This window comes from Tympanuchus pallidicinctus, unplaced genomic scaffold (genome assembly GCF_026119805.1).
Source record: "Tympanuchus pallidicinctus isolate F22 unplaced genomic scaffold, pur_lepc_1.0 scaffold3, whole genome shotgun sequence".
In the NCBI taxonomy this organism is placed as follows: domain Eukaryota; kingdom Metazoa; phylum Chordata; class Aves; order Galliformes; family Phasianidae; genus Tympanuchus; species Tympanuchus pallidicinctus.
In genome coordinates, this window is record NW_026294747.1 from 104435594 (window position 1) to 104450622 (window position 15029).

At 43.7% G+C, this 15029-nt stretch overlaps 1 protein-coding gene across 1 annotated transcript in view; it reads left to right on the plus strand.

Annotated features, from left to right (window-relative positions):
* Window positions 1-188: 188 nt before the first annotated feature.
* Window positions 189-15029, plus strand: part of AOAH (acyloxyacyl hydrolase) — a 67666-nt gene continuing 52825 nt past the window's right edge. The window contains exons 1-4 of the mRNA XM_052695793.1: window positions 189-358; window positions 567-721; window positions 11057-11152; window positions 14635-14695. Of these exons, the coding sequence (XP_052551753.1) occupies window positions 189-358; window positions 567-721; window positions 11057-11152; window positions 14635-14695 (482 nt within the window). The remainder of the gene's footprint in view (window positions 359-566; window positions 722-11056; window positions 11153-14634; window positions 14696-15029) is intronic.

Genomic DNA, 15029 nt, shown 5'->3' on the forward strand with positions numbered 1-15029 from the left:
GCCCATCCCCTGGCTCAGTCTCCACCGCCTGCAGCCTCTTTCTTCTTTTTTTTCTCTATTTTATTTTTATCCCATCCGCCCAAATGGAAACCCTGCTCTAAAGAAACAGAAGGAGATCTTCTTCTTTTCTTTTTCATTTATCTGAACGGAGGAAGGCTGGGGGGAAGGGTTTTGTCGGCTTTTTCTTTATGCAACACGAGTTGCTCAGGGGAGTGTCTTGCGTTATTAATGCTGAGTGGCTCCGGCAGCTACTGTGGTTTAAGGTCGTTAGTCACTCGCTGCAGGCGCGCCGTGCAGAGCTGCTCACAGCACCCTCCTGGTCCCACCAGGCCAGTAGGTTGGGAACAGCTGCAACGGGGTCAGTGGGGCACGGGGGGAGCTGGGGGCTGCGGTCAGCATCTAACCAGGATCATGGGGTGAGCACGGATGCTCCTTGGAGCAGCCCTGCACCAGCTCTTACCCACAGAGGAGCAATGAGGATGCAGGATGCTCTCCGTGCATTAGAGCAATGCAGGCCTGCTTGCGCTCTGCTTTTCTGATTGTTGTTTTTCTGTTGCTTTCCTTAGGATGAGGGCCTCTAGGCAGGTATTTCCGAACTGGTTCTGCATCCTCTGGCTGCCATTCCTGCTGAGGGCTATCTCCTGCTCCCTGCTGCCCGCTGCAGAGCTCCCACCGCCAGCTGCGCTCCCCTCCGGGCTGTCCCAGGGACAGACCTGTGTCGGTATGTACAGGCTGTCTGTCCTGCTGGCTGTTCTTTTGTTACTGCACCGGTGAGCAGAGAACTGCTGCGCACATCGTAAATCACTCCGTTATCTGCTCCTGTGGCTGTACTGCAAAACACTCAGTGTTGTTGGTGAAATAATCGTTCGGGATGTTGCAAGGCCAGCATGGGGCCTGGAACTACTTTATGATTTTGTTTTTGAGTGACTGCTTCCCAAAGTTCATGGTTTTTGCTCTGCTGAGAGAGGAACGCTGAATGATCTGGCTTTGGTGTTCCCAGGGAGCTGGGAAGCAGTTCTCAGTACTGCTGGTGGGAGGATGTGCTGTCCCCCAGCTCATGTAGAGTCTGCGTGGTTATTCCCAGTCCTAGGAAATACTATTAAGGATAGCTGGCCCTCTTGGCTATGGAGCAAGGCCTGAGTGGTAACTGCCAAAGGTGCTCACCTGCTGTTAAAATGAAGTTTTCCAGGGACCTGGCAGTAAGGCTGGTCCCTGTCCTGGACAATGGGGCCACATGGGGTGGGTGCCTGCAAAGGGGCACTGAGGTGATCCCATCTCCAGCCATGGCCTTGCTGGTAGCCACCAAAGCTGACAGGGTGCTTCTCCTCTTCTGGTGAGGGTGTGCAGCTGGACTTCCCACGTACTCCCAGGTGGAACTGTGGGGTGCATTTTCATAGAGTCATAGAACTGTCTGAGTTGGAAGGGATCTTTAAAGGTCATTTAGTCCAAATCCCCTGCAATGAACAGGGACATCTACAACTAGATCAGGCTGCTCAGAGCCTGGTCCAGCCACTATAGTTTTGGCAACTTTCTCTACTGTAGGTAGTGTTACAAGCAGTTAGGACATCATGCATTCTCACTGCTTTTGCCAAATGTATTCCCAAAGCAAAGCTGGTCATACCAATGCCAGCACAAGTGTGGGTATCTGTGCATCAGAAATGCTGTAGGTGTGATTCTGAGTTCCCAGAGGGATGTACTGCCTTGCATTTGTTATGTGCACATATGTACAGAGCATAGCCACCATTTAACTTTATGATTCAATATTCTACTTCATCTTCTTTTAGCTTTTGAGCCATGTTAGTGCTGTAAACAGAAATTGTGTTGCCTTAGATGGCAATATTTCAACCAATACTTCAATCAGTATTTCAACCAATATTTCAATCAAAAGTATTTTCTCTGTGTCAATTAGGACAGTTAGATGTAACAACTCTAAGCTTGATTGAAACAGGACTTTGACACACAACCACGTCATTAACAGTGCAGATTTCAGTGGTGAGGAAGTGAGCCAAGTCACACTGCAGAGGCTGCTCAAGTCAGCCCTTGGTCACCAGATGGAAAATGAAAGCAATGCCAAAAAGCAGAAATGGCCATCAGGATAACTGCTGGGGCAGGCAATGAGGGGGAAGTGGTACTTCATAATGCTGTGCTTTGAATGAAACAGGGAAGGCAGGGTGCATGCTTTCACATAGCTTTTTTACAGCTGAATATTGAGGGGTAGCATTGATTCTGGCGGCTGGTTCAGCGCAGCCCTCCTCTGCACGGAAACGAAGGTGAGATGCGCTCATCACAAGGAGAATGAGTGCAATTTCCTTTCAGCAGCCCAACCACAGAGCATTCTAGCCTTGCCTTTCTGTCTGGGAAGACATCAGACGAGAGCCATGGGAACTTCCCCTGACTTTTTGGCCATGTAGATCTAAGCAGCATTTATAACATTAGACTTGCCTGCTGTGAAGCATACAGGAGGTTTTCTTGAAGACATGAACTCTCTCACGCAGGTTAAAGTCTGGTCAGGGGACTAATGTTTTGAAGGCATTTGCTTCAGGTTTTTAAGGGAAATGAGGTGTCTGCATATGAAACAGTCATTTCTGAGCACTGCTATGCATATGCGACCTGCATGCTGGAGATTGCTATATAACAGCTGATGCTGGTTAGGAAATAGATGGTCTTTCAGTAACAAAACACAGGAAATATATTCTGTCATATCTTTCCACTAAAAATAGCATCCTTCTGGAAGAAATAACATGGAAATGATAAGATGGGGGAGCAAAGTGCAATTTTGGTGAGCCCACTGAGCGCATTATAGCTTGGTGGTGTCCTTTTCATGCTCCCCTTGCCTGCAGTACTCCCTTATAGGCAACATCTATCTGCTCCAGTAGGTTCTGGTCATACTGGAAACACACCTAGGTCATTTTTGCTGCAATTTCTTGAAAAATGTGGCTGCTTCATCCAAATAAAGTTTTTTCACAACTGGTTTGCTGTAAAAATGAAGCAATTAGAAAGTGTTCCCACCTAGAAAGGGACTTAATGCTTCTCCTTGTAGAATTAAGGAAAAGAGGAGGAAAGAATCTAGCGATAAACATCTTGGTCACGGGATCACTTTCAGTACCTAAACAGTTCCTTACCATTTCCTACATGCTTTTAAATAGATGCCAGATAGTGGAGCTTCCACATGGGCTTTCCTTGGCCCTGCCTTTGGAAAAGACTTCCCAGCACCTGGCAGTCTCTTTTCTTCAACCATGAAAGCTGCCTCCTGTCTCCCCAGGTGGGGGAAATGCTTCCCTTCTGCATACAGTGAAATCAGCCAGGCTCTCTCCCAGGTTTCTTGCAGGCTTTGTGTGCAATACATTCTTCTGCTTCATCCCTATGGTAAATGAAAGGGCTTTGGTAAGTTTTCCTGTATGCAAATACCCATGGAGCTGCTGTTTCTCTTTGTGCATTGACAGTTGAGTAATGGTCACTGCACAGCTCTGGGAGTTGGATCATAGATTTGGCTGTGGTTTCTGGGTTTGTTACTAACAAACAAGTATGGCTTAGGGGATTTCTTCAGAACAAGAAACCATTTTGCTGGGAGTAGCCTGAGAATATCAGTGGGGCATCTAGATGACAAGTGCTGTGTATTTCTGTCTTTAGTATGAATGAGCACTTTGAACAGCCATACCTTTGACTTTCCTCAAGTTAAATGAGGAAAATACTGTCCATTTCACAGGGCAAGTACATATTCCAAGACAGTGCAGTAACCCCAGTAACTAGAAACATCAATGTTAATATTTCATTGTATGTAAGGTCTTCATTGAGGTATTTCTGAAAGACTGTTAAAGGTTTTATTCTCCATCCAAACTATGAAAGAGCCCTTAAGGGGTCTCTGCAAATTGACCAGTACTCCAGCAAAGGCAACTTCATCCATAAGTGTCTGAAGCAACCTGAGGAGATGCAGAAGCTGTCCTAGAAAAAAAAGTGAGACATGGAAAGACAGGAAGGAGCTGCTGTGTTCATTTCTTCAAAATGGTGAAAAAAAAGGAAAACTGAGTAAATATAGGTCAGTTAGTTAAACATCAATACCTGGAAAAATCGTGTGATAGTTAATCCATTTTTGTTCAGATTCTTTTCAAAAGTAAATAAGAGAGATTTCTCAAGGAGGAACAGTGTCAGACCAACCTACTTGTCTTTGATGATGAGATAACGTCATGTAGATAGGAAGAAGCAGCAGATGCTGTAGCTTGACTTAAGCAAGGCTCCTGGCACCACCTCAACACTCATCTAGTGGCTGAGAGTTATGTGGCACTGATCGAGCTTCTACAGGGCATGACAAAACTGGTAGACGGCCTTCAGAGGTAACTACACTTGACTCACTCTTTGAGTGGAAGGATGTACAAAATCAGGTCTTTGTTAGTCTTCAACTTGGAATGTAGTATCTTTCCCTATTTTCATTAGCTCGGATGATAGTGTGCTGTTAAATTGGTAACTCATAAAACACTGAGAATCATAGAATCATTGAATCACAGAATGGTTTGGGTTGGAAGGGACCTTAAAGGGACCCATCCAGTTCCAATGGCCCGCTGTGGGCATGTTGCCACCCACTGGATTGGGCTGCCCCATCCAACCTGGCCTTGAGCACCTCTGGGGATGGGGCAAGCACAGGGTAGGGCAGGATTAGACTCAAAACAAACGTGGAGTAGTTGCCTCTCGAAAAGACCATTTCCACATGGGTATGTTGAAGGCATTTTGGGACAAGTAGTCAGTGCCACACAGAGCAGATGGGAAAGTCCCCAGGGAGGATCAGCTGGGCTTGTAGCAGCACAACAACGGCATGCTGTCAGGAAGAGCACTCGCCCTGCAGACACCCAGATGTGCAAACTGGAGCTAGCTCATGAGATGTGAAGTAATCTGCTGCCTTTCCCAGTGCTGACAATTCTCTGAGGAATTTCTGTGTGACAAGAGGTTCAGAGAAAGATAAGCATAAGCTATAAAGTATGACGGAATAAACTGAAGTTAATTAGTCTAGAGAAGAAAAACTTGAAAAAGGATTTGATATCTGCCCTCAAAATTATTAAAGGGGCCATCTATCCTATCTACAGATAGACTTACGCTGTCTGTAACAGAAACAGCAAGAAATAACAGAAATAAACACTATTCAGACTAGGGAAGGGACACCACAGATCACTGCTAGGACAGAGGTATGTGCTGGACAGCCTCTTCCCAGCCAGCTCTCCTGGCTTTTTGTCTGTCTTGCAGTGCTGTGACTGCAAGCATTATTTGCAAATAGCAGTTTATTTAATTCCTCCCAGCAGCAGGCTGCTCTCTTCCTTTTGCTAATTATCTTTGGCTGCCCTTTTGGAACAAAGTGATCAGACAGGGAGAGCTCAAGGTACCCAGGCAGCAGTGCATCTCTGCCAGCAAACTGGGATCCTGTGAATCAGCAGCCAGGGAAGCAGGGTCTCTGTGCTCAATATAATGTCATTCTGAGCAGCCTCTGTAGGTCACCCCTGTCATTCGTCCATGAGAACGTAATTCCTAATGCATGAGGAAGCATGCTCTTGAAACATATTTCTAGTTCTTGTCACACTAACAAATATGTGGTATGGAGCTGCCCGTTTCTGCCTGTGCTTACAGCTGTGATGTACAGCTCAGTGAGCCCTGTCAAAAGGCCGTGCATCAACACAGCACCAAAACGCAGTCTGAAAGTCTGAGATCAGCTACACTAGGGCTCTGCTCACTTTGCTGACAGTGCTCAGTTAACACAGCAGCAAAACTCAGTCTGATGATCAGCAATAAACGGCAAATTTCACCACAGCTTTTTCTTTGTTTTTTTCCCTGTGGCTTTAGATAGAAAAATCCCAGGTATGAGTAGTGCAGTAAACACGAAAGCCACTCTGAAAACAGAAATATTTCCTACAGGGATTTGTATTTTTCAACAGCTGGTGGTAAAAATTTCATTTTCAAGGTCAGCCCACATCTTACTGAAAATTTATGGCTGTGAAATGCAAACACAGATTGCAGTGAGGTTTGCCTCACGTTCCTACCTACCTGCAGGCATGTGTGTGTGCAAATCACACTCGTGGATGTGCACATGCATATGTAGGCATGGTGTGTTTTACATCACCAGTACTTGCTTTTAAGCTCAATCTCATTTGTCTTTGATAGCCTTATTTATTAGTATCGATTGTCTGATCAGTTGCTGAATGCCACTCCTGTTCACACGTTTGCCCTATACAGAGCTTCAAAACAACCTGCTTACATTTCAGGCAATCATTTTAAATGCTTTTAGGAACTGTACACTTAAAACAAGTTCTGTGCATCCAGAATCTTGAAATGGACAATTCTGTGCAATCAGGGTGAGACTATGCTTGTGCTTAAAGAGCTGATGGTTTGTTGGACAAGGAAACAGTCGCAGAGATAGCAAGAGTCCCTCTGCCACTATCCTTGCTTCAGTAAATTTTTAATACCCTTCCTTGATTTGGAAACGAAAAAATATGTTAATTGTGTATACATACACACTTTTCCTACTAATTAGTGTAAAAAGCATTTCCATTGCAGGTGCCTGGGGTTATAGATCTTGTTAAAGAGGGTTCTTTAAAGTGTAATGACAGAAACACCAGGGATACATTTGGCTGGCAGGTATGGATACCGGAGTCTTCCACAGATGAAAATTGAATTTTTTGTACCAGCACATGCAGAACTGTATACAACCATAACAGACACCTCATAGGGTGTCTTAAGGAAGTGGTAACAAATGAACAGAGCTCTGAACCTCAGGCCTGAAACGTCTCACTGCTGCAGCATGAACTGCATGAGCAAAAAAATGCTAACTGATATTAAACTTGAAATACTGCTATATTGACATTAATATTTTAAAAAATTGTTAGCCAGTATTCTACGTGTAATTTTATGCCCAGTGACAGGTTCAGTAGTACTGTACCATTGAACATTTCCAGGATATTTCATGAACTTGGCAAAATTTAGGGCAAAGAAGTTCTTGCACATGCCAATATACTTGAATATAACTATATTCCATCACACTGCTATCTCTGTGAAATACAGAAATGCTAGCTTCAAATGGCATAAGAAACAAAGACTGAATTTAAAAGCTTGCATACTCAGATCCCTTTCTCAAAGCAACAAATTACTCAGATGCAGGGAAAACAACAGTCCTACCTTTGCATAAGCAGTTGCACCTGTTGAACTCACAATTTCCACGCTGGAAAAAAAATCTTGAGATTACAGTGGGTTTTTCTTTGATGGCATCACCGCAGCATTCAGAAGCAGAAGGCAAAGTAGATACTGGGAAGTATTAGAAAAGGTACATATCGTGAAAAACAAATCTTTCCTGTATTGAAATATTGCATACCCATGGTCTGCCTGTACCTTGAGCAGTTCTGGCCCCCACCTCAGGGGAGAAAACAGTAGACATGCTGATTTTTTGCTTGCTCCCGATATAAACACTCTTATTTTCAAACAAGAATGTCTTGTTCTGTGTTGAACTGTGAAGAACGGGGCAGGCAACCACAGTCTGAAAAGCAGGGTTTGTGGAGAGCTATCTGTGCCCCAGGCCACTTTCCTTGGCTTATTTCTTCCTTGCGGTACAGCTAATTTGTGGATGTGGAATGGTGATATGGCTGGAGGCACGAGAAAGGGCCCCAGCACCCATCAGTGTGAACAAGAAGTGGCAAAGAAGGATGCTCCATGTGCCAGAAATCCCATGTAACAGGACAAAAATATCTACAAATCCGCAATGTGGAGAGGCAACTCTCAATGTCCAGGCACTCCTTTACATCCACAGGTATCATTCTAAGTACAGATCTTTTCAAACATGCAGCAGAAGTGGATTAAGTTAAATAGTCTGCTCAAACTGCCAGGGGCTCCAGGGCTAGGAAATGAATCTCTAGCTCTGACTTTATTACTGGGGTATGATTTTCTCCCAAGCCTATTGGAAATGTCATTTTATTATTACATGCTACTCTCAAATACGTGGGGACAAGCGCTTCCTGACATGGGCTTCCAGACTCTTCTGAGCAAAATGGTTGTGGTTTTCTCTTATCTCTTCAGAAATTAATAGCAGATAGGACAAAATATCACTAAAAGAGACAAGCATTTTATTAGTTCCAGAGTCTAGTTTCTAATGGCTGGTAGGCATCATACCACCAATGAATTTCTTCCTCAGCCTGACAAGGTATTGAAACCTATTATTACAGTGCAACAGCAAAGTCAATTTCTTGAGACTTGTTTCTAAAGCAAATCACATTCAATCACGAAAAAAATGCAGAGCTTTTTTTAACCTTTAATTTGGAAGCTTATCTAGATTGCCTTCAATGTGCCCTGCTCATGATGAGAAATAAATCACACGTAAATAGCTGCTTAATTAAAAGCAAGCAGCCATTGCTAAAGGCTGTCCAAATCTGGAAGCATTTTTTCTACTGATTTCAGAGTATTAAAAAGTTTATAATCTTAGAAGTGATCATAGATAGTTATAGCAGTGAGATCCCCACAGCTGAAGACAGCTGTCCTTTTCAGCTATTTTCCATTTTTAGCCAACATGATTTAGACCTGTTAGAGGTAAGATAAGTTGTTAGCATTTCTGATAATCGTCATATTGTTCAGGGATATTTCTGTTGATTTTTTGGGGAGGGGAGAGGGGAGGTGTTGGTGCAGAATAGTGGCTTCTTGTGCTGCAGCCAACCATCAATTATTTTCCTGCCACTGAATCCAAAAGGAAGTTGATCTACATGATGAAAAATAGAGATTTCTAGCAGGAGCAAGGATCAACTTCCAATGTGACTGTACCTATAGCCAAACACAAGAATCAATTATCTTAAAAAATAAATTACTAACTGGAGGTAACATGTTTTTATCCCCAAACTAGCACTGAGGCTGAGGTCACCTCTAATTGTCCCCCTGAAAATCAGTCATGTCTTTCTCTGTCTAATTGTCTTGACAAGATCTGTGTTTCATCTGGAGCAAGTGCATTCAGGAGAGCATTCAGACGATCACGGTGGGGCCAGTGGGTGTCTGCAACACAGAGAGGGTAATAGCACCCTCTGTGTGACAGTGAAGACTGGTTTATGAGAGCAAACGCCCTGGGGTTCAGCTCTGTGGGTTTTTCAGAGCTGCCAGGCTGTTATTATTGTTATTTATATTCATGTAGCATCCAGTAGCCCAAGGCACTGTGTTAAGTACTTCAGCATCTCAGCGATGACTCTGTTAATTCTCAGGCAAAGCAAATCTCCCTTTGGGCCTGGTTCAGTAGGCACAGAAGGGTCTGACTGGCTTAATAACGTGAAAAATTTCCATTTAATCACCAAGAGACCTCTCCCTCAGTAGGGTTACCTGAATGATTGTTTTTGTGATTAAGAATTCCGTTTCTGTTTGGCAAAGCTGAATTAAAAATAGCTATTTTTTTCCTCCCTTCTGCCATGCTTTGACAAACATGAGAGAGAAACTCTCTTACATCTTCAGCGGAGTCTGTTTTTTGTATTCCAGAGAGAAAGTGAAGCACTGGGGGTATTTTTATCCTCAGGATAATTTTAGGGATTGTGAACACAGTCTGTAGCACTATGCAGCTGTGCATCCATCAGCTCCTTTCCCTGTGCTCACCCCAGCAGAGGAGAGAAGACCTGGCTGTGACCATGTCTGACAAAGCAGAGATTAACCTCTTTGCATCCCCGCCAGGAGACCAAGTACTGCCATGTTTGTCTTTCTGCTTGGACTCCTTTCTGTCTTTCTGACTTCTAGACAGCCAGATATTTTGACCTTGATAATAGAATGAAGGAGCACATGGAAGGAGTATGTGTGTTTTGTTGTTAAGGCACCATTCTGGTCGTTTAGTTTTTTCTGAGCCTCCAGCCTCATGAATAAAACACAGTAAGAAGGCAGGGGAAAGGGTAATTTTATTTATATGTAGGCTGTTTGCCTGTGTTAATAACATGGCCTTGTAAACACCAGAGAAGGCAGCCCTTTTACAGGTGCTTACAGTGTGTCTGAAGGACCTGCACCGCCATCTCAACACTAAGTGGTGGAGCTGGAACACTGCGGCTATGCCCATGTTACCATCACAAATAAGCCAAGGTCTGTTTTCTATCTCTGGAGCCATTGCAGGACTTGTTTTCCAGTCATACAGTTGAAGTTTTTTGAGAACCACTGTGTTTTAATCAACTGTTAATTCTTTGGACTAGCTTCTGTTTTGAAGGTGGAGAGAGAAGAGTGAATGATTTGTTTCAGGGTTTTCTCTTGGTGCCAGCGGTCTCCATATACTCATCTTTTCTTCTAGAATGACTAGAGGTAATGGCTCTTAGCATGCCTTATCAATCACTCTGCAGAGGACTTTGGGTGAGAGTTCTGTTTAATAAGTATGGAGAAGTGGGCTGTTATCCCAGCAGAAGAGGTGGCAAGTTCAGTATGATTTCCACTGGATTACTGTATTTGGTGTAGGGAAAGTATTAGACAATTCAAAGATATTGGTCTTACAGCAAGTTCCAATGGTATTGCTTCATCTTTTATTTGTCACTTGGTTCATAGGAGCGTCAAAATTTTTTCTATAGAAGAATGTCAGTTTGATTTAATAGCATATAGGCAGGGGTACTTGGAAGGAATTTAAAAGCTCACTTTGAGGAGTTGTGCCAGTCTAGAAACCTAAACATTAATGCTCCTCAGCTCTGCAAAACGATGCATCTGTATCCACATCCAAACCTTGCAGCTCACCTTCATTTCTAGACTGCCTCAGAGCAAATTCTGAGAACTTAGATTTCTTGTAGCTGAGAAGTGGGATTTTTTTAAGCTTTGATAGCTCTCTGTGAGCTCCGAAGGGTACAAGAGGTACATCCAGCACAGACATGGGGGTTGCTAAAAGGACAGAGTTCCTCTGATGTTGGTATCCATTCTGTATAACTCACAGGTTTTGACTAAAGACAGAAATTTTCAAATATTTCCCCCCAAGCTCTCATCTACTGTGGAGCATCCCAAGGTATGAAATGCCCAGCAATGCCCCAAGTTCTTCTATTGCACGAGGTGCTTCCCTACATGCTAGAGATAACCTCATTCACTCTGTTTATTTGTTTGTTTGAAGGATGTGTGCTTGTGGTCTCTGTGATTGAACAGCTTGCACAGTGGCACAACAGTACAGTAAAGGCAGCCGTGGAGAGACTGTGCAACTACATACCTGGTAAGTATCAAATAATGTGCCATATGTTTCATTGGTGCTGCTGTACTTCTCTGTTAATTAAAAATTCACACATTGAGACTGAAAAAGCCCTCACCACATCTCATGTGGCACCTAAAATTAATGTGGCTGAAAGATAGCCAGGTGCTATCTGCAGGAAAGATGTAGCTGCTGCGGAGCTGGGATTTCATCCCAGAGTTACAGTGAATGGGGTTGTGTGAAGCCCAGAAGCCTGTGAGCCCCCTTCCCCTGCTCTTTGTCTCCACTTTGTCTCTTTGTCAGCAGCTTTGCTGCATGTCCAGACACTCCTCTTCCTTGTCAATACGGGTCTTTATGTCAACTGAGGAGATGAAAACGCTTTCAATGGGGACAGGAAGCCATTATTGTAAAATCATTAAAATTATCTGAGGTTGACAGTGATGCGAATGGAAAAGTAAGTGATGAGAAAACTTTCAAAAGTGAAAGCTATTCCATATGAGCATATGTGGACTCCCCCTTTTCTGCCTCGTATTTTATCAGCCCAAAGGAGCCTAGCTGTCCAAGCACACGTCTCTAAATAGAGAACAGTCTGAATACCAAAATAGCTTTGTGCTTCACAGACTCTTCCTACAACTGCTTAAGTAGCTAGATCTCACGTTCATTACATCGTTTTAGCTTTACGAATGCAGAAGGGTGGCTTTATGATTCTTCATTATACAGCCTTTTATATAGGCCTTCATGAATTGTATCTCTGAGAACCATATTACTATACAGACCTCAGCATCACGGAAGATGCATGCAGAATATTAATTCCTTTCTTTCCAAGACATTATTTTCTGAGATAGGATGGAGCAGGAAGGAAATTGCTGGAATTCATTCATTGACAGAATGATGCTTATCTGATCTCTATTCCATAAGTAGTATCCTTGGTGTTTTAAATTACTGGCACATCACCATGAAGTTGCAATTAGAAGCAGGGATCCTGCTGTTAAAATACAATTTTCCTCTTTAAAATATGACATGCTAGATCTACGATCATGATTCACTCCATGGACCTTGTTCAGCTGCCGTACAAGGATATTTCTTTTCAGCTGCCATTCTTTACACACATAAAATCCTATTATCCCTCTAGTTAAATCTGTATAATCCAGTTACCTTTTATGAGATGCGTGGATACACCCAATAGAAAAAAACTGACCCTGAACATGAAAGGAGTGAAAAATCCTAGGGATTGTGCAGGAGCTACAGTGTAACCCAATTTATCCTCCCCCAGGAGGTGAACCCCACATCCCAGCAGCACTCTGCAGCTTCCTCTTACTCCCTGGAACAAAAGGAGGTCTTTGGATCCTCATGAGGAGCAGCCTATTAAATCAGGCAGTGCCATTTCTGCTGAAGGAACCGTTTCATTATTTGACACATGCCTACAATTGCTTGCAAGACTGACTGTGACAAATCGATGACAATGAGGCTTTTCCTAAGGACAAAAAAGAGAATGAACACTTTCTTTTTAATGGGCCTCCTATTGTTTTACTTGCGATAAGAGGGGTTGTATCAGACTTCAATGAAGTCACACACTGTTTAAAACCAAAAATATTTAAAGAAAAAGAGAGAAATTCAGTATCGGTCAGTCCCATTTAGTCCCATAGATTGTGCAGAAAACACAGTCATGTTCTTGTATGGAAATGTTTGCCACGGCTGTGATCTGAGAGACAATAAAGCACAGCAGCACTATGAATGAAGGCAGCTCTGGAGTGGACAGAAATGCCACGTCTGGGGAAGTGGGCAGTATTTGTGAGGTACAAAATGCTGTTAGCAGGAATGCATATTTGCCTTGATTCTGCCTGTCTATCTGATAGACAAGATGTGCCCAATTCCTTAAACATGCTTTGAGATGGTCTGTCTCAGCACAGCCTCCGAGTCAGGCTCTGCTTCTGTAAGCCACTGCTGAGCAAACACCTTAGCTCAAGTGGAAATGGCAACGTGATTGATGCCATCTTTCCTGCAAATATTTGTCTCCTGGGTTTCAGCCAGCATTTGTGTTTCTAGGACTACGAATAGAGAAAAAATCATGTAAGAAGAGGGCAATTAGGGGACCTCTTGCCTGAAATAGGGCAAAAGGAAACATTCTCACTTCTGGTCATGCACTTCAAAGCTTTTCTCTAAACTTAAAGTGTTTAGTTAGAATTAAGTTCTTATCTTGGCCCTGAACGCTCACCATAATTATCATCATAATCTCTCTCTCTCTCTTTTCCCCTCCTTTGTCACTTGCACAGCTTCTTCCCACCAGAGTTTTCTCTCTGCACTGTCTTGTGTGTGTTCAGCAGGCAAGATGTTTGTGGGTGCCAAAACATGGGGGGTGTCCTACAAATACTGCTTATGGCTTCTGTCTGTTTTGGCATTGGCATCTTCTAAGATGACTCTACTTGCCCAATATTTTATGTATTTGCCACTCTCACCACCCACTTTTATCCCTGCATTAGGCAGTTGGAAGCCCAACTTCCCCCGCACACCAGCAAACCAGCACACAGAAGTCCCTGCTGGGGATGAGCTGGGGAAGCAACCACCCTCTGTTGGCTGCAACAGGGAGCCAGGAGCTTCCTTCAAGGCTTGCTCCAAGATTCAGACACCAGACTGAAGGCAGCACTAGTGGTGTCTGCAATGCTTTCCCTTTAGGCGAACAAGAATCCAATCTAATTCCCGAAAACCAATTTTTAACTCACACATTTCTCCTGAAAAGCGGATAGAGAGGAATTATGGCAGAGGTGGCTAAGAGATGAAGCTAATAGCTTGATTGAAGTAAAATATATGGTATGAGAAAATCATCTACTGCAGCTACAACACAGCCTGCAACACAGAGTGGGAGGTTGGTGGAGTATCACGCTTCCTTTTGGCCATTCCCTTTTTCTCTGGGGTGAGTGCAGCCCAGCCATGGAGGTGTGAGAGAAAGCAAAGTCCTAGGAATTCTCCCAGGGAATTTGGCAGCTGCCAGTTTGTGTGGGTGCAATTCTGCCTCTTGGCATCTTCCAAGGCCCAGCACTGCACCTTCTCTGCAGGGCGAGTACAGCTCTTCCCTTGCACAAAATCCCAGAGCCACTGAGGCAGGCCAAACAGAAGCATGAAGTCCTTCATCACTTGCTACATTCCATCTATTTCTTTTCTTTCCTCTCACAAGCCTACCTCCATTTGAGCAGCTCAGAACATGCTGTGGCGTGCATGATTTCTTTCAGCTTTCACATGAGACAATATTCAGAACACTTAGCAATTGCCAGTTATCCATCCTCTCAGTCTTTCCCAACTACTTGCCTAAAGCTAGAGGAGAGCTTCACGTCCCAGCCTAGGTTAGAAATTCAGGTTTCCCTTCTCTGATGCTATGCTGAAATCTCAGACGAGCATGCATTTATCTCAGATAAATCAGCATTCACCTGAAGTTGCTCCTGCTGTGTTCTGACAGTCATAAAACGAGTTTCACTGATCTGAGTCACTTAAAAAAAATGTATGTTTTCTAGAAAAACTGCAAGGTTTCTGTTACGTCCTTGCTGAAGTGTATGGACCACACATAGCTGAACTGTAAGTACCGCTGTGTTTTCTCAAGCTTTGCTTTAGTTCATGCTTCTGAAGTATGGATGTATTATCAGACTGAAGTTCAGGGTTCTCATTCAGAAAATCACATGGTTTCTAAAGCCAGGATGCCAGCTTGGCATTTGGCACAGCTCTCTCTGAGTGAATAAACACAGCCTGCCACCGTGACCACTTCCATGCGACATCTGCCTCTCAGATCAGGCCCACCTGATGTAATTACCTTTTGAAATTCAGCTCTTCTGGTGGAGAGAGGAATTTGAATAACTCATGTGCACGAGGCAGCTCTGACACAGTCCCACTGTGTTAATACTTGTCTCTGGCT